Consider the following 20,642-nt stretch of genomic DNA (forward strand, 5'->3'; position numbering starts at 1 on the left):
ATATTTGTAAAAATAATTGGACTACTAATAAATCTTCACTAAAATAGGATTCAAGGTCCAGTACTTGTTATTAGCTTAGGTAACAATTCCTGTACATACTCAAAAATAATAACATCAGTTTAAAAAATTCTGCAATTCAAATTCTTCATGAATTCAAATTTATTACACTCCTGGTAATTCATACTAGCTTTTATTTTGCAATATATCTGTACTTCTGAATAAGATTAAAAAAAAAAAATTGAATTTACCAAAAAAAAAAACCAAAAAAAAAAACAACAAAACTAGTTTAAGTAAATCATTTCTTGTGTCAGTAGCTATATTTTTTAATTGTTAAAATTTTCAGTTGCAAATGGAAGGTAACTTGTCTTGAAAGTATCCTTCAGAATATTTTTTAAATAATGATCTACACCTCTTTATTCATGTCTCAGTTCTTTAAAGAAACATTTAGTAATTAAATGCCTCATTTCATGTTTTCTTTTGGTTGCTGTGACTGTCTTCTCCATATGTGGAACTTTTTTTTTCTGGAACCATTAACCTGAAAATTACTGGCTATTGTAAGGTAAGGAGTCTTATTTTGTTCATCTGAAGTATCAACTGATAATGTTCAATGCTTTTTTCCTTCATCCGTAAACCACTCAGGGTGCAGTAGTAACCCTTTTGAGTTTTGTGACTCAGTACCTAAAGATGGATTATCTTGTAATTCTTCAAATATCTTGAGTCACCGTTTACTACATAAAAAAAAGAAACTTGACAGGCCTCACAGTGATAAGAAACTAGAATCATGTAAGTCATCAAAAGAGCTGTCATTAGCTGACCTAATTAATGATATGCCACATGATTCATTTTATGAATCTCTTAACAGTCAGCCAAAAGTTAAATTTTCTTCTGGAAGCGACCTTGAAAGTATGATTTCAGATAGTGTAGATGGTAAATTATTGGGAGCTGATTCATCTGTGTCTCCCTCCTTGGATATTTCTGAGTATAAGGGAGGGCCAGATTTGAAAGCATTAATGCAGACAAAAAGATCGGACAGTTCTTTGTCTATCAAAAGTAATTTACTACCCATTATTGAAAACATTCCAGTACAGAACAACATGGAAAGTATTAGTTCTTTTTACTTAACTAACACATTAGAAAACATGACCCTTGATAACAATATAGGTCACCTTCAGAATAAAAAGGCAGAATTATCTGGAACTGTTCTTTCAGCTCAGCCGTGTTCCAAGAAACATAATTTAGAAAAGGACTGGGTACAGTTTTCCAAATGTGAAAGTCCATCTCTCACAGAATTATTTCAAGAACACAAACAAAATAATCCAAGCCAGTATTTTTCTTTATCTGATCTTTGTAACCAGTCTTCTGCCAGTTTTACAGATACGAGTTTGGGATCCACACCATTGTCACAAATAACTAAGTATCAGTCTTCAACTGGAATACCAGAATTAACAGGATCTCTGTCATCTTTGGCATTTTCTAAAGCTTCTCCTACTAGAGATCTTGAAAATTTGTCTCTTTCTGATTTAATTGCAGAATCCATTAATGAAGTAGATAAATCTCATATTAAAAAAGATCCTTCTATGTTGGATTTACCTGAAATAAAATCTTCTGCAGTAGATTCAAATATTGATCTAAGTGTCCTTATAAAAACCCCAGAGAGCTTTCCAAAACCTATAGAAAACCAATCAAACATCTTAATATCAGGAGCTAAAGTTCCAAGTTCTAAGCTAGTGAAAAATTCTAGTTTCTCCAAAGAGAATAAGAAAAGCAAGAAAGGCTATATTACTAGAAAACCAGCTTTTTCTCTTTCTTGGACAAAGGCCCTTGCTGCTAGACCATCAGCTTTTGCTTCAACACTGTGTCTTCGATATCCACCGAAAACCTGCAAGAGACATACCTTTGACCTCTATAAGACTTTTCTTTACAGTAGACAAGTTCAAGAAGTAAAGGACAAAGAAATAGGTCCTCTCAAAGTAATAACACCATTTGACTTCAAATCCGCATCCCCTGATGATATTGTGAAGGCTAATCAAAAGAAAGCTTTTACTAGAGAATAGTATAAAAGAGGAGAATTCAACAACAGCCTTTTCTTTTAAACCAGTTTAAAATCTCTACAGAATAACTTTATACTTTGGAATTGTAATTAATTTTTATTACATATTTTAAAAAAATGTATCTGAAGTAATAACTTTAATTCATTTGTATTATTGCACTGAAATTAATCATTTGCTATCCGTCCTCAGTAATCATTAATGACATGTATAATTAACCATCTGAGCCCATAATGTTTACAAATTGTGTGTATAGAGTTGTTATTCAGACATCAAACCTCAATTTTATTTGAAACTTAATTTAGCTAAAAATTTTTTTTTCAGATTTGAGATGAATAATTGTATTTTATAAAGCTTATTTTTGAAGTTATAAAGATTTTGCTTTTCTATTAAGTATTCAATACATGTAGCAATCATTTTGGATTACTAGTTTAATGGATTTTAAAAATTATATGCATATGGCATTGCATGCTTAGAAAATAGTTTTAAAATAGAATATTATTTGTGTCATTTCAAATTATACTGTTTTTCTGGGTATCATTTTAAATGTATAGTTAATCCTGAAATTCCAAAGCTTTAAGAAAGATTATCTGGGGTTTAAATAAATCGTTTGCTGCTAAACATCAAATAGAAACCAGTTAGTGGGACCACTTTTATAATTTGAAATGTATATTGTTAGTCATACAGATTGTTTACACATTTGTTCTTATTGAATGTTTTTAGACACAAAACATAATGCTTTTTTTTGGTGGGGGAGGAATGGCTAGAGGTATCTTTTTATTAGTTTTATTTTTTACTTTAGAAAAATGTTCAAAATCAAGGCTCTTCTTTTCTTTGTTAATAGATATTTGCCCAATAAGGGCTGGTTTTGGGTACAATCAGACCAAGTTAAAACTATTTTAGTCATTTTTCATCTCTGAAAGAAAACTCAGACGTTTTTGAACTTAAAATTATTTTTTGCTTTTTAGTAATTAGGATTTAGTAATACCACAGAAAAGTAGTGATTCCAATTCCTTAAAGTCTTCAAAAATTTCTTCCTCCAGAATCTTTTTGTGATGTGGACATGAATACTGTGTTTCTTAAAAACTGTATCAGTAGAGTAAAAGCTCTGGGAGGCTCAAACTGGAAAGGCTTCTAGTAGTAGTATAAAGATAGTATGTTTGTCATTTGAGGACAAGCTAAGTTAAGTTTGAAGAGGATCACTAATTTGACTCTAAGGTCATGAATATTCAGTTATAAAAGTTTTCAAAGATTGTCTACTAAGTTTTATAAGGGCTATAGTCCTCCATCAATTAAATCATAGATCCTTGAAGTTTAAAATATGTATATGCATAGAGAACATTTAATAGTCACTTTAATCTGCTAGAAAGGCTAAACATGGTACACTATCAGCATGACTATATATAGAGGTATTTGAATGTGTGTTTGGCATTGTATATTATGTAAATGTATAGTTAGGTCAATGTTTGATGCTTATCATTTCTAGCAGATATAAATGACTACAAATTCTTTATTTCCCATCAAACTTACTTTTTTATTCAGTTAAATAAGTATTTTCTCCTGGCAGCTACTTGGAAATAATATGTTTAAATATCAAAGTCACCTCTTGCAATAGGGAAACAAGTTGACTTTCCATATGAACCTTAGAATTTTTATAGGGATAAAATAGTTTTTTTCTAGCTACCATTTAATTTATTGCTCAGGAGTATGTCTCAGTATTTATTGGTTGTATGTATAATAATGATTTTGAAAGTAGCATTTTTGGTAGAAAAACTTGAAGTTAATTTATACTAATTGTTCTTAAAAATAAATATTTGATTTTCATAGTTTGAAGACTATGATAACATAATGAACAATATTCTTTGCAAGGCTAATTAGGCATTCAGGGTGAGGTTCTGTTTGGCATTTTAGAATTTCAATATTTCATTACATTATAGATAATGCTGCTACTGACTTTAAAATTTTGAACTATATTTTGGCTTTTTGGGGGGAGTGTCAGTTTTGGAATTTAAAAATAATTTTGTGTTTGGTCAACGGTTGTAGAAAAATAGCAAACTAAATAATTTTGAATTTTTAAGTCAATATTTTGAGTAAGGTTGGGAGGTAGGAAGGTGACATAACTCATTTTACATGAAACCATTTTCAGTTTTAAAATGTTAAGCCAAAATACCAATATCAATACAAATATCATAATACTAATATAGATCAGTTTGGAACTCTGGACACATTTTCCTACCAAAACAATGTTTGAAATAATGGTTAGATTGCTAGAGTAGTCAACAAAATTAATTTTACTTGTAAGGTAGCTTAGTTAACTTAGGATATGCCTTGCCAAAATTGTGTTACAATTCTATTAGATTTTTTTTTTTCTTCCAGCTATGCAGTGTAAGGTTAAATAGGTTATTGTGAATTGATCCAAAAAACATCTATTATGAACAATTTTATTTCTTTGGGGTAATGGATTCTGTAGCATGAGTTAAAAGTAGCAGTCTTCTTGCTGTTTGAGCTTCAATATCTCTTCCTGCCAGCATACATAGTTAGGCATGCAGAAATACACACACATATTTGGCTCAGGGAAAACTTTTGTATTCTCTGAACTCCCTGAAAAACATCCAGGTTTGAACTAATTAGTTATACTTACCACTGTTTGTATGTTAGGGATGTGCTTTTACTTTAATATTCAAGTAATGACTGAATATTGACAGCACTATGTAGATGTTTTAAACTATCTACCATTTATTCACTCAGCAATAAGTTTGTAGTCTAGATATGCTATGTAATTTTACTTTAGTTCTTCCAGTTCAAACATAAATTTTGAGGTGTGTGTAAAGCACTTGTTCTTTCTCTTGTAATTTTTATAACATCAAAAAAAATTTTTATAATAGGAAGATATTTTTACTAATTGCCTTTGACATTTCTTTTCAAAAGTAAACCAATTACAAAGTAACTGTCATGTTAACTTTTATTTTCTTAAGATTTTTTACATAGAAGTTTGATTTTTCGGTATCACTCAAGTATATAATCAAAGCCTTGGCTGGGCTTTTTCTTTTTTGAGATGATGCTTCTTAATAGTAATTACAGAGAACTATAGGATATCTTTACTATACAAGATCTCTTCCCTGTGTCTTTAAAAATACTGCTTTATTCTATTCCCCTTTTCTGCTTTTAAAAAAAATATATATATATTTGCTTACTGAACTCAATTTTTTTTGCCTGTCAGCTTTGTATTCTTATTTCTGAACTTTCCTTTTTCTGCACTTAATTGACTTTTCTGCTTTTGTCTGATTTAATTAGATCATTGGCTCTTGTATTAATTACAGACCACAGGCAATTAATGTGTATTTTCAAGCAGTGTCTTAAGCTGTTTTAAAGCACTGAATGGTGAGTTATATAGCTTATCATCCTGAGGGGAACCCTCCTGAAATATTTTGTTTAGTATTTGACGGTGGAGAAATATACAGTGCTCCTTTGTAGGGGAAATCATGAATTTAGTGTTATCCAACTTATATTGAACCAGAATCAGTATAAAAGATATTGTAAATATGAGAAACGGGTATAAAACAAACAAACAAAAAAAAAAACTTCATAGAATCAGAACTGTGAAAGTAGTCATTTGTCCTAGCAAGTTCCTATTGGCTAATTTGCTTTCTGGTATTTTATATGTGTTGAAATGTTTGTGAGGTCTTTTGATATAAAATTCTTTTCTACTTTTCAGATAACTTGTAATTTTTAAAATGTACATATAATTATGTATGGGAAACTTGGAACTAATTGTATATTGGAATTTAGACTTTTAGTTTATAAAGTATTTGTTATGTATATAAACTCAAAATGGACATTTTAAAAAAAGTTAATGTTGAAAAATGTAATGTTAAAGTTTTTTATGTAAAGTGTAAAAAAAATGCATCACAGATTTACATGTTGATTTTTTAAAAAAATATAAACCTGAAAATTTCACAATGGTGTTTGGGTAATTTTTATTATAGGTACTACTTAATGTTTCTGTAAATGAATTAAAAAAGACAAATTGGCTGTGTAGAATTCCTTACAGAGCTGATATTAATAGTTTAAAAAGTTTAGGTTTCATGAGAGTAAAGCTTTTTTATGGTCTTCTCTTTTTTATTTTTTGATCAGAAACCAACTTTGAATATCCACATAGATTTGGTTGTGAATAATTTGGTAATTATAAGGTCAGTGGAAGGAAAGTGAACTTACCCAAGCAGAATTTATTTTATAAAACATTCCTTAACTGTGTAACCTGGCTTTATTGTGTCTCTTAAAAATGTTTAATCAATTTACCTATCATCCACTTCACTGTTCAAAAGAATGAACTTATCTATTGTAAATAAAGAGCTTCTTATTGAAAGCAACATCTCATATTTAAGAGAGTCAGATGAATAAAGAGAATCTGACATATCAATACATGTTTTTCCCATTCTTTGGAAAGCTGTCTTATTATAGAAGCCCCTGAACAAAACCATAGCAACAGGCTTTTAAGAGAACTCAGATTCTAGCAAATGATTTTTAGATACTAATCAGGATATACAGTCAGGAAAATATTCAAATTCTTGACACATTCTTTGTGTAAGTATGATATAGCTTATTGGGACAGGGCTGAATTGAATCATGAAGGCAGTCTATTTGGCTTGCTCTTTGCAAGTTTCTCTTGGATTTTGATTCATTTCAACACATTTATAAAACATTCTGTGCAGAGGATCGTGGTAGAATATAGAAATTTTGCATAAGATAGGGTCCTAAATCTCATGTAGCTGATAAAGAAATTCAGTTACTTGGAGAGCACAGTACTACATGAATAGAAATATACAAAATTAAGTGTTAATATAAGTTTCAAGGGGGAAATTAATGACTGATGAGAGATCAATGGATTTATTTTAGAGATACTTTTATGGTTACTGTGCTGTGTGACTTGTTAAGATCTGCTTTATAGGTTTTACATTTATATGGGTTGTATGCAATGCTCTTTTTATTGGTACCAGGCCATAGTCTACACTTTAAGAGTAGACTCTTTTCATGAAATCAAAGTGCCTCCTTTTTGTCATAGGCTTTTCCTTATGCCCTCTTTCTTTCCATCCATTAGGATGTTAAACTGAAAGCAATCAGAGAGAGAGAACAACAGTCATTTAGATAGAGCAGCTTCTTCATTTTACATAGGAAGAAATTAAGGCAGAGTTAGGTGAATTCATGTAGCTAAGACCATTTTGCATGCTATTGAGGAAGATTCGAACTTCTGTTAACACATGAGTTTATGGTGTTTTATAAATGTTCCCGTCATTAACATTGTCATCATCATTATTGAGCCAGGAAGACCTAGGTCAGTGGTCCTCAAACTTTTTAAATAGGGGGCCAGTTCATTGTCCCTCAAGGACTGTTGAAGCGCCTTATACTCTGTCTCCATCGCCTCAGCCCAGTGCCGGAAGTGTGTGTTTTGCTAACGCGAGTTTAGGTTGAAGGTCACTTCTTGTCTGATTTTGCCATAGGCGGGCTGCATAAACCTCAGCAAGTTTGAGGAACCCTGACCTAGGTTTAAGTCCTACCTCTACCACATATGGTCTGTGTGACCTTGGACAATTTACTTAACTTTTCAATGTCACAGGCAACTCTAAAACTATAATTTGCACAACAGTTGCTCATCTGCCTTGGTTGAAAGAGTTTTCCTATTAGGAATTCCCTATAACAATCAAAACATGGGTCTGGATCAAACATATTGATGATGATTTCAAATCTTGCCTCTTAGTGCATATGCTTTGTCTTTGCTCAATTGGGAGTCATTCTCATTCAACATTGAAATTCTGGGAGTAAATTCTAATGTAGAATTTAGAGAATTACACAGTACATCAGTGAATTCATCAGAAACAAAAGTTCACAGTATATAAGAATATTCATAGCCACTTGCTTTATAATGGCAAGGCTAGAAACAAAGTGGGCAGCCTTCATTTGAGAAATGACTGAGAAAATGGTGTAAATATCTAATGGAATGTTGATAATATAGTAAATTAGGAATTAATTGGAAGTTTGTGAGAATAGAGTGTGAAATCAGCAGATCCAAGAGAACAAAATATACAATGACCACAGTGTACATGAAGAGACCACTGAAAGGAAGTCTGAATAATTGAAAATGCAGTGAGCATCCTAGAGAACAGATATTAAAACAGTGTATTTGGAATTTAGAAAAGTGGGTTCAAATCTTGCCTCATTACACATATCAATTGTGTTGTTATATTGAGCAAGTCACTGAACCTTTCTGTGCCTTAATTTTATCTGTTAAGATGATTGAACTTGATATCTGAGACATTTTCTACGCTTGAAATGTGATTCTGTATTCCCTGAACTTTTTTTTCATGACAAAATGTCTAGGAGAGAATATATTGTTCAATATTGGATGTTTTTACTTCATTATTTTTCTTTGTCACAATGAAAGAGTAAAGGAGGTAATTGTACATGACTGTGTAAAGATTTTTTTTTTTTTTTTTTTTTTTTTTTTTTAAAGTAGAGGATAGGCTTCTCCCTTCCCTCAATATTTTCTGGTATCCTCCCTCATGGTATCGAGGACATTCTATTGATAGTAGCTTGTCTCTGTTATGTTCACTTTCATTCCTGCTTTGTGTCCTAAGATGACAATTAGCCAACATCAGCTAACCACTGCTAGAAAGTTCTATTTCCTGAAAGTTACTACATTGTTATTTTGCTCAGAGGAGTGGCTGAATAACAGGAAATTGTAATTGGGGTAGGAATACAGCAACCCACTGGAGATATTTTTGGCTATTTGGAATGTTTCATTTTTGACTGATCAATGGAGAATGTGTGCTGCCTGTAGAATCATAACCTGGTAGGTAGCTGCCTGTACCATCTCCACATTGAGCCAGCCTTATCTGTGATGCAACATTTATGAGAGTTGGCTTAGTAGCACTTAACACTGTGCCTGGCACATAAGAGGTGCTTAATAAATATTTATTCAATTGAATTGGTAGAAAGATTGTCTCAAAAATCAGGAGACTTGGATTTGAATTTTAGCCCTGTCACTTAACAGCTATATGGTATTAGGCAATTCAGTTCATCACCCCAAAGCCTCAGTCATCTGTAACCTCTTGTTGCCAATGCTTCTTTTGTAGCATGTGTTAAATGTGGGACGTGGTTAAGCTGTCATTAAAAAAAAAAAAGTACTAAAATAATCTAGCTAACTTAAAAGTATTCTGGACTATTATAAATTACTATTTTGATTAATGGTAATTATTTCTTAATGTTCAAAAAATTAACATTTAATTTTTGTTTCCTATATACTTTTGGGGGGTATAGTTAGAACCCTCATTTTAACGAACTCTTAAAAAGTAGCACTGCATGTAATTGATTCTTGTTTAAGGAGAAGTATTATATGGCAATATCTTTACAAATCATTTAATGAGTAGATATTTAACATGAGAAGGGCCAGCTACATCATTTTGCTGCAAACGTTTGCTTGGTCCTTTGAGGTATTTTAAAATCCTGATTCCCTTTTTAAATGTAAGATCATTTTAATACATCAAAGAACTTATTTCATTCATTTGTAGCTTAGGCAAATCATAGGGGATTATTGGTACCTTAAGAGAGGTGTTATGGCTTGTCTTTGCTCACATAACTACTAAGTTTTTGAGTAGGACTTGAATCCAGGTTTTCTTGTCTCCAGATGTAGCACTTTCTCCATTAAACCTCAAAGCCTCTTCCTATTCATTGTATGAAATAGACTAAAGTGAATCAACTTGAGCATTAATCATCTTTTTAAATTAATTATATTACATCTGTAATTAATTAATTATGCTTTTATTATAGCTCCAAATGCATCCTGAAGTTCCAAATAGCCTACTTACATATAAACTTTTGAAACATATGACCTATCTTTTTTAAAAATTAATTTTATAATTATAAATTTTTTGACAGTATATATGCATGAGTAATTTTTTTATAGCATCCCTTGTATTCATTTTTCCAAATTTTCTCCTCCCTCTCTCTACTCCCTCCCCTATATGACAGGCAATCCCCATACATTTTACATGTGTTACAGTATAACCTAGATACAATATGTGTGTGTAAATCCAATTTTCTTGTTGCACGTTAAGTATTGGATTCCGAAGATATAAGTAACCTGGGTAGATAGACAGTAGTGCTAACAGTTTACATTCAGTTCCCAGTGTTCCTTCTCTGGGTGTAGTTGTTTCTGTCCATCATTGATCAACTGGAAGTGAATTAGATCTTCTCTTTGTTGAAGATATCCACTTCCATCAGAATACATCTTCATACAGTATTGTTGTTGAAGTGTATAGTGATCTTCTGGTTCTGCTCATTTCACTTGGCATCAGTTGATGTAAGTCTCTCCAGGCCTCTCTGTATATTCCTCCTGCTGGTCATTTCTTACAGAGCAATAATATTCCATAACCTTCATATACCATAATTTACCCAACCATTCTCCAATTGATGGGCATCCATTCATCTTCCAGTTTCTAGCCACTATGAAAAGAGCTGCTACAAACATTTTGGCATATGACCTATATTAATAAAAGCTTTCATAGAACTTAACATTGCTAGACTACAGAAACGTAAGTGCTTTTTTTTATTTTTCTCCAGCATTCCATCTGATCTTACTTTTGATGGCTTATTGTTGACTTTATATTGTAGTCATTGTATATGTTGTAACTTTGACTTTACTTTTTTCATTATGTATTTCATTTACCAAAATTACTTTTTGTTTCTCTGAAACTTTTATGTATATTTTTATTTATATTACAGTAAGATTCCTTTGTGTTAATATGTTATATTTTTTATTTGCAAAAAAGGAAGGAAGGTACCTTCTCCTAACTCATTTTTGGGGCCAAATTTAATTATAATTTTCTAGCCTTCTGTTTTATTATTGTTATAAATTCAATTTATGCTAACAATTTCACTTGTTACACTTTCAGTATATATTAGTCCAGTTATTGTATGTATTAGTTTCCATTTCTGTTTTAATTCACTTTGCGTCAGTTGATATAAGCTGTTCATGATTGTTTGATTACTTCCATGTACTACAACCTGCCTATTTCTCAATTTATGGGCATTTAGCTTGTTTCTAGTACTTTGCTATTAAAAAAAAAGTTCTGAAAAGAATTACAAATTATTAACAAAGAAAAGAATACTCAAGATCAGTAAGAATAAGGGAATTGCAAATGAGAATGGCTATTGAAATTTCATTTTACATCTAGAAGATTGGCAAAGATAATAAGATATGGTAGAAATGTGAAACTGATAGGTGTACTAAGGCACTATCGATGAAGTTGTGAACTGGTCTAGCCACTCTAGAATAGTTTGTGAAGACAATGACTGAAATGTCCATAATATTTTCATAATAAGAGTTCTCTATTAGGTACATTCTCCCAAATAAGTCATACAAAAAGGCCTTATGTGAGGGCCACTACAACATGAGGAGTGACTAGTGTATATATGGATGTGTGTGTATGTATACTATGAATAGTGAAGGAATCTGAAAATTTTGCTTTTAAGCTTTCTTTTAATTAAAAAAGCTTATTGCTTAATTTTTGATTATGCATACAAATTCTTTTTATACAAAATTTAATTTTTTCCCCCATGGAGTAATCTTTTCCCCCAGAGAAGATTTGAATTTTGTCATCTTTATTATCAATCAGTGTTTAAATGCCAAGTGTCCTAGGCACTATGCTTGATGTTATAAGGAGGTAAATACAGGACATAGTCCTTGCCTTCAAAGATCTTATGGTATAGGTTGTGAAACAAAGCTGTACATGAAAAAAGAGTGCCATAAAAGTAACCCTTGCTTGGATTGTTTTAAAAGCTTTGTAACTCTTCTTCCCTGCCTTTAGTCCCTAATTTCTCCCTTTCATTTTTCATACCACTGGCAAAATAATCATCCTCACTCAAGTTTCAAGATATCCTTGTGGACAATAAGGGAAAATGTGAATTGTATGATATTTAGTTAGATTTGTTTAATATTGACTGAATATGTGAACTGAAAAACTTTACTCCATTTTCAAAACTTTTTCTGTTCAACATTGATGTGTTGGGAAATAGCTGAATAAGTTATGGTATATGAATGTTATTGTTAAGAAATGATTTTAAGGTTGATATAAGACCTAGGAAGATGTAAATGTAAAAAAATGTAAACTTCTGTAAGGTGTTTTTTTTTTTTTAATTATTATTTTTTTATTTTTTTTTCAGTTGTGTTCAACTCTTCACTACCTTGTGGGATTTTCTTGATAAAGAAACTGGAGTGGTTTGCCATTTCTTTCTCCAGCTCATTTTAGAGATGAGGAAACTGAGGCAAATAGACTTACATGATTTGTCTAGGATCACACTGTTAGTGTCTGAGATCACATTTGAACTCAAAAAGATGAATCTTCTTAACTCCAATTTGGCACTCTATCCATTGTGCCACTTACATTGTGCTGTACAATGTAAACTATATGAGTTTAAAAATAGATTGTATGTGTACAGAATGGGCAAGAGGGACCTAACTAAATAATAGTTTGTGTGAAAGAGGTCTTGGTGCTTTAATGGAGTGTGTCAGTAACAATAAGTGATGGTGATGATAATAATAACAAAAAAAACACTAATATAATCTCAGAATTAATAAAATCGAAGTACCTAAAGAAAGGTGTAAATTCTGCTGTATTCATTCTTAGTGAGAGACTTAATGGAAATGGCTGTTCATATCTAGGCTTCATATTTTGGTAAAGACATTTTTAAATGGAGGGATAGGTAGGATGATAAGGAACCTTGAAGACCTGCCATGATGAAAATGTTACTTTAACATTTGAGGTTGATATTTATAGCTTTTTTTCATCCTTTTGTAATAATAGAATTTTTGCTTCAGTAAATTATTCTTGATGTCCAACTGGTTTTTCTTTTTCTTTTTTTTTAAATAATAGCATTGTATTTTCAAAATACATGCAAAGATAATTTTCAACATTCAACCTTGCAGAACTTTGTATTTCAAATTTTTCATCCTCTCTTCCCTCCCCTAGACAGCGAGTCATTCAATATATGTTAAACATGTGCAATTTTTCTATGCATAATTCCACATTTATCATGCTGTAGCAGAACAGTCAGATTAAAAAGGCCATAGTTCTCTCTGTGGATGCAGATGACTTTCTTCCTCTCAAGTCTATTGGAATTGGCCTGAATCAATTCATTGTTGAAAAGAGCCACATCCATCAGAGTTGGTCATCATAATTTTATTGTTGCTATGTACTACAAGATTCTCTTGATTCTACCCACTTCCCTTATCAGTTCATGTAAGTCTCTTCAGGTATTTCGGAAATCAGCCTTACAGTCATTTCTTACATAACAATAACATTCATATACTGTAACTTATTCAGCCACTCCCCAACTGATGGGCATCCATTTAGTTTCCAGTTCCTTGCCCAATACAAAAAGGGCTGCCGCAGACATTTTTGCACATGTAGGCCTTTTCCACATGTAGGCCTTTTCCCTTTTTTATGCTCTTTTTGGGATACAGACCCCGAAACTGTCTTTTCTTATTGTTCTCATACATAATACTTGTTCCTAAAGCCTTCAAAGACACACCCATCTTCCCTCTGCCTCTAAGAATATTTTGTTTCTTTAAAAATTTTCAAGAGGTATCTTATACAAGGTTCAAGACATAAAAGAAACCTTCCTAATTAGTACACCTGTTAGTGTCCTCTGTTTTATAACTTACTTTACATTTATTTTACGCATGTTTTCATATAAATATGTTCATATTATTTCTCTTGATGGCAGCCTTTAAGGAAAGAGACATTTTTGTGTTTGTCTTTGTATCCCTGATGCCTCGTTCATAGCAGGCATGTAATAAATGCTTTTTGATTTGTTATTATATACTAATTCAAACTTTTTTCTAGTTTAATGACAAATGTGTTGGGGAAAAGGAGGGGAAAATAATCCCTTGTAAAGTCAAACAATTATATCAAGGACATGTGTTTTTTCTCTTTTAACCTTTTTTTTTTTTTTAAACTTCCATAATGTCCCCTCTTGAAAAAGCTATCAAAATTCCTTTCATCAAATTATATATTTCAGAACTTCAAAATGCTATTTAGTACTACATAATCAATATAAGATAAATGGTGGTTTATGAGTAGAGACTTTTAAAAATTCATATTCCTGTATTTTTATTTATCATCTGATCACTCATGATTTATTGTAATAGTCCTATTCATTTGGTTGTTTGTGATGAATTGGAGTAGTTAATAGATGCCTTTCTATTGTAAATTGTCAAGCTTTTAATTTTATATTTCAAAAACAAAATACTCTTAAATTGTACTGATTTTTTTATTTTTGGAGAGTAGATTTTAAAATTGTAATACAAAGTTTCCTTCTTTCTACCTTTTTTTAAATTTCTATCTTAGTCATACTACTAGAGCTGTCTTGTTAAATTTAACTTCAAAATAATGTATCCTCTCCAGAGTCAGTAATAGTATGAGAAAAATGAAATGTTGAAATGAAATGAGTTTTGTCTAGATCTTGATTTTTTTCTTTTGTTTTGAAAAATCTAATCTTTATGAACTCAACTTACTCAAATTGTTGCTGTAGTTAATATAACAACATCCCTCAAATTTGCGATTTTTATCAGTTTCCCTTCCTGTTTGGAATGATTTTCATTTTTTTCTATCATAGTGACAGATTTAGATTGTGGCTATTTTAGAAAATTAAAAATCTCTAGTAGATAATGATGTGGGGCTTCTCAAAGTGATGTTCCCAAAAATCTTGAGGTATTTATGATCTTTGATTACACCAGAAGGACCCCAGTCCCACCTACTTATTTATAGGAACATAACTATTAGATAATTTAAACATTAAATAACTTGATAAAGGTCACTTGAATAGTAAATAGATTTGAATGAGTGTTTGAAATCCAACACTTGGGCCATTTTTTATTTTTTTATTGGTATTTATTAAATATTGTTGAATGACTTAATGTGTGCCAAGAAAAACAGCCCCCATAAAAGAATCAGGAAATAGAGGAAAAGCAGCAGTTGGAGCACTGATACAAACTCTGGGGTAGACAGTTTTTTCCTAAGCCAGGTAAGAATCCTGATGCCAGAAAGAAGAGGGAGAGAAAGGTGGAGAAGTGAAGGGTGGTGCTTATATTGAATCCAAGAAGAGGCATATAAAGAAAGCTCTTGGCATTTTAGCAGAGAAACTGAACAGTCTGAGATTGATAAATTAATATATTTAATTCTGGTGGCTTCATTTTTCTTCTAATTTATTCTCTACTTAGCTTTGCTGTGTTGTTTCACAACTTTTTTTTTCCCCCTCCATCTTTTCTGTCTAATCCTACTTTCCCCTAATGTCTCCTCTGTAGCACTGAAGTCAGTCTCTGACTCTCCCAAGAACATTTTGTAAATATTATTTTACTTGATACACACCACAACTCAGCAACGTAGGTATTAATATTTACTCCATTTTATAGTTATGTAAACTGAAGCAGAAAGGTGTCTTGTTCAGGGTAAATATAAATATAAATTTTAGTTGACTTACTAACGTAGTTTTTCAAGCATCAGAAAGGGATCTGTGTTTGCCATTTTTATCAGTGACTTGTATAAAAGCACATATTGCATGTCATCAAATTGACAAAATCTACAAGGGTTAGCTAACACACTGGATGAAATCCATGGTGCAGAAAGAACTAGATGGCTTTGGAGTAAATCTAAAAAGATGAAATTTAGCAGAATTAGCTGTCTTATGCATGTGTTCAAAAAAAGTACATGTTAAGAGAAGTTAGTGACTTCTTTGCAACAAACCTGAAAGTGTTAATAGACTGTAAGCTTAATATGTGTCAGCAATGTGATGTGGCAGCCAGAAAAGCTAAGATATTAAAATAGGAAAAGTTTCCAAAAATAAAGAAGTTTTATTTCTTTACTCTGCCCTAGTCAGGACATAATGAATATTGTGTTCAATTCTGCCTATCACAAGTTGAAAAGAATGTTAATAATATGGAAAGTGTCCAGAGGAAGGCAGCTAATACTGGTGAAGGACCTTGAATCCATGGTTTAAGAATTTGGTTTAAGGAACTGGATATTTTTACCCTAAAGAGGAGAGAAATCAATTGACGATTGATTTTAGGAAATATAACAAATGAATATATCCAAATGAATTTTATTGTCTCAACTCTCCACCTAAGATTTTGAAGCAGAAATTGGATAAATACTTTTTCTGATCTGTTAACAGCAGGGATTCCTTTCAGGTGTGGGATATACAAAGTATTCACTGAGGTCTATTTGAACACTTTCTGTGGTTCCTTGCTAGACATATTAAAATAGATAAATAATTAAAAAAAACTTGTACCAAAATATTTTTTAAAGAACACTTTTTATAGTAGCAAAGAAACAGAAATAGTAATTCTCTGCTGATTGGGGAATGACTAGATTATACACTGCATAATTTTAATGGAATTAAAGTTCTGTAAAAAATAAACATGGTTGCAGAGAAGGGTGGTAAGACTTAGGTGAACTGATACAAAGGGAAATAGTGCAATAATTTCTTAATGTACAACAATATACATGATTACAACAATGTGAATGGAAATAAGAAAACTGTCACAAGTGAGTATTAGTAAAATAATGACCATCCCTGGTTCCTAAAAAAGTTATAAGGTATTTTTTTTTTTTTTTGCAGAGGTGGGAGATTATAGAATTTGAATATTGAATATAATTTTTTAATCCGTTGATTAATTTTGCTGAACTGTTTTTCCTTTTTTAAAAATTCTACCAGGCTAGGCTCTTTGGGAATGGAAAGCATGGAAAGGATATCTTGAGAAATGTAGGTGAAATAAAATAGTATCAAGAAATTATTCATTAAAAAAACATACATATAATTTACAGAAACATCCCAATTTTCTCATGTTCATCAACGATGTCTTTAACATATATTTAATTTATTCTTTAAAGGTCTTTCTGGGGAGATGAGAAATTGAATTGGGTATATAGGCCAGTATCTTTAATATTTTCTTTGTTGCTTTTTGGGAATAGTAAAAAAGAGTTTGAGATTGTCCTTCTCTTCCCCATCATGACTTAAGTATCCTCTTTCAGATCCTTTGTTTACACACACACACACACACACACACACACACACACACACACACACACACATATATATAAATGGCATATGTATCAACATATCCAGACCATTAGATAAACTATTATAAAATAATTTAAAACTATTTTAATGATTTTATAAATCTTAAGATTTCCAAAGTCTTCATCATTGTTAACTGATCTGTATTCAGTATTGTGAGAGCCACATAAAGATACCATGTAGTCAAAAAAGAAATTTTTTGCAATGTAGTTGTAAATACAGGTTTCCTGATAGTTTATAGTGTAAAAAACACTTTCAGGAAGCAGCCCTTTTGGATGAGGTGATAGAATAAAATGCCGTGGACTAATTCTTTTCATTTATTGTGAAAACTTTTGATGAGTATATCTCTGTTTTGGACCTTATTTGATAGTAATGAGCAGATAAGAGTTGTTAATTTTTTTTTTATCAATTTAGCTTCATCTCCCTTTATTCAATCAGTTTTAAAGTTTGTTTCTATCTTCACAATAGTTCGTGTAACCCTCTCTTCCTCTCTACTCACAGAACTGTGATCCTCATTCAGGATTTCATTTCTCTCCTCTACTATTCCAATAACAACTTCATTGATTTCTTTACCTCCAACTTTTTTCCTCTCTGGTTCTGCAAATACAGTTGCTAAAATGATTTTCCTAAGACACTGGTTTGTGTCACTCTGCTATTGAAAAAGTATTATTGGCTTCCTTTTGACTCTTTGATATAATACAAATTCCTCTAGCATTTCAAATCCTTTGCAGTTTGACTTTATTCTACTTTTCTTGTTTTTTTTTATCTAATACTCCTCTTCATAAATCTGTGTTCCAACAACCAAGAAGTTCTTGCTGTTCCTTATATGTGACAGTCCATCTCCCATCTATCTGCCTTTATTTACAGTCTGTTAGAATACATTCCCTCCTCAGTTCCCTTAGCTTCTTTTCAAAACTCATTAACGGAGATATAGATTTCCATTTCTGGTAATCTTTCCACAATTATATATATATATATATTGTGTCTATTTGAATATTGATTCTTTTTCTCCATAATGTTATACAAGCTCTTTAAGGAAAGAGACTATTTTGTCTTTGTATTCCAAACACTTATTATAAGGCCTAGTTATGGTAAGTGTTTCATATATGCTTATGGATTGATAAATCCAGTATTGCTGGTGATTAATTTATGCCTATAATTCATTGAAGACTACATTTGAAATTGAGGGTGGTCTTCATGAAAGGATGACAAATCTGAGGATGACAATCCTTGGTGAGTATATATTAGCAAGCACATTACAAAAAAAAAAAATTACACAAGTGAAATATCATGAAGCTTGCCTTTACAGAAAGAGTGAAATGTGAACCCTTGTGTACTCCCACAGTATGAAGAATTTGAGAGACAAGTTTCTTGGGCACTTCTTGTGATGGATTTTGTATAGTGGACTTCCAGGAGAGTCCCTGAATGGACTTGACATGGCATGTTTGGGATTTGGATTTAAGCTTTGGGGGTGAACTGTGACACCCATCAGAGTGTATGAATCTTAGATGTCAAGAACTCAGTATTATATAGGTTGCATAATTTAAAATTTGTCATTGTGTTGTAATAAAATTTGTGAAATTTTTTTTTTCAAAAAAAATTTTTTTGGGCTATTTTTTAAATATCACAGTGGTTAGCGGTAGCATTTTATTACAGTACATTTTAGTCCTTCTGTTACATTCTTCCCTCCCCCCTCCCAATTGGAATCAAAATTGTTAACAATTTCAATCATAGACTTTTAAAAAGAATTCTTATCCTATTTTATTTTAGTTATAGAATTACTAAATGGCTGTAAAATTTAGGATGATACAAATGATATCAAGGATTGAAAAAGATTTGTAAACTTGGCTTCATTTTATAATTATGCCTTAATTCAATTATCAGTCTTGAAATTATATTAAAACTTCATTTGAGAGGGCAAGATTCCCTTAACCCAGCATAACTGAATTATTTCCTCCATCAAAATTTCAAAAGAAACATAAGATATTTATGATGATAGATTTAGAAATTAAATAAACCATGAAATCATCTGATTTAGTCTCTGTTTTGCTTATAAACACGTTATCTGGAAAGGTTGTGTCTTTTCTCCAAGTATAAATTAGTTAGAGGCAAAGTTAGAGTTTATAGCCCAGTGATTTTTGATAAATGGATTATTTTCCTTTTGTCTCATTTAAAAACACAAAATTTTATGCTTTCCAAATAGGATTCATGATATCCAGAATTTTGTACTAGTGATTATTTCATAAGAAATTCCATTATTGCTCACTTAGCAAAATTTTTTTTAAATAATAGCTTTTTCTTTTCAAAAAATATGCAAAGATAGTTTTCAACATTCACCCTTGTGTTCCAAATTTTTCTTCTTCTCTTTCCCCACCTCCCTTCTAGACAGCAAGTAATCCAACATATGTTAGACATATGCAATTCTTCTATACATAAATCCACAATATCACATAGAGCAAGAAAGATCACATCAAAAAATAAAAAAAAAAGAAATCGAAAAGAAACAAAAGATATTGAAAATACTATATGGTAATCCACATTCAGTCACCACAGTCCTCTTTTGGTTGCAGATAACTCTCTCCCTCACAAGTCTGTTGAAATTGGCCTGAATCACTTCATTGTTGAAAAGAGCCATGTCATTTGAGTTGATCATCGCATGGTTTTTTTGTTGTGTATAGTGTTCTCTTGGTTCTACTCACTTCACTTATCATCAGTTCATGCAAGTCTCTCCAAGCTTTTCTGAAATTATCCTGCTGATCATTTCTTATAGAAAAGTAATATTCCATAACATTCATATATCATAAGTTATTCAGCCACTCCCCAACTGATGGACATCCATTTAGTTTTCAGTGCCTTGTCACTGACTTAGTGAAGTTTAAAAGGAAACTCAAGCCTAATTGCTTCAGGATTGTTGAAGAAGGCTAATTTAGAACATTTATTTTTGTATATTTGTTATAATATGCATTCTATGGTATTTTTTGTATTAACATGTTAAAAGTATATGTAGATTTCACCTTTTATGGACTTCTACTAAAGCTCTACTCTAATGCCTTAAATGTGGCATATGAATGATCCTGGGTTCTTGAAAGCTATGCCACCGGAGTGAGTGCAAGACCTGACAGGTCCTACCAAGCTGGAAAGGCTTTGTGTACCGGCCCAATGATGAACATTATTTCTTCTGAAAGTCAGCCTAGGTAAGTGCGAAGAGGAGCATCACAAGACAGTGAATTCTTTCAGCCACAACAGCTTAAAGCTTGTCTACTAAGACATAGAGGGTTACCATCTGCATCAATCAGTGGAAGGAAGGAGTGCCTCCACTTACAAAATTGTGAATCCTTGAAATATATCTTTTGTAAAAATCATTTTAGACAGAATATTTCAAATCTAAACCACTGCACAAAAATTTTCTGGGAAATGAATTAGAAACGTCTAAGTTCTTATACTTTGTTTACTTTTATTACT

At 31.6% G+C, this 20,642-nt stretch overlaps 1 protein-coding gene across 3 annotated transcripts in view; it reads left to right on the forward strand.

Annotated features, from left to right (window-relative positions):
- Nucleotides 1–20,642, forward strand: part of HBS1L (HBS1 like translational GTPase) — a 126,797-nt gene that overhangs the window by 21,428 nt on the left and 84,727 nt on the right. Inside the window, exon 5 of one of the 3 annotated variants that reach the window (XM_074309778.1) lies at nt 565–6,000. The exons of the other annotated variants lie outside the window; for them this stretch is intronic. Coding sequence (XP_074165879.1) covers nt 565–2,054 — 1,490 coding nt within the window. The 3' untranslated portion in view covers nt 2,055–6,000. Of the gene's footprint in view, nt 1–564; nt 6,001–20,642 lie in introns of those variants that run through there. 3 annotated transcript variants of the gene reach the window in all.

This window comes from Sminthopsis crassicaudata, chromosome 4 (genome assembly GCF_048593235.1).
Source record: "Sminthopsis crassicaudata isolate SCR6 chromosome 4, ASM4859323v1, whole genome shotgun sequence".
Lineage (NCBI taxonomy): Eukaryota > Metazoa > Chordata > Mammalia > Dasyuromorphia > Dasyuridae > Sminthopsis > Sminthopsis crassicaudata.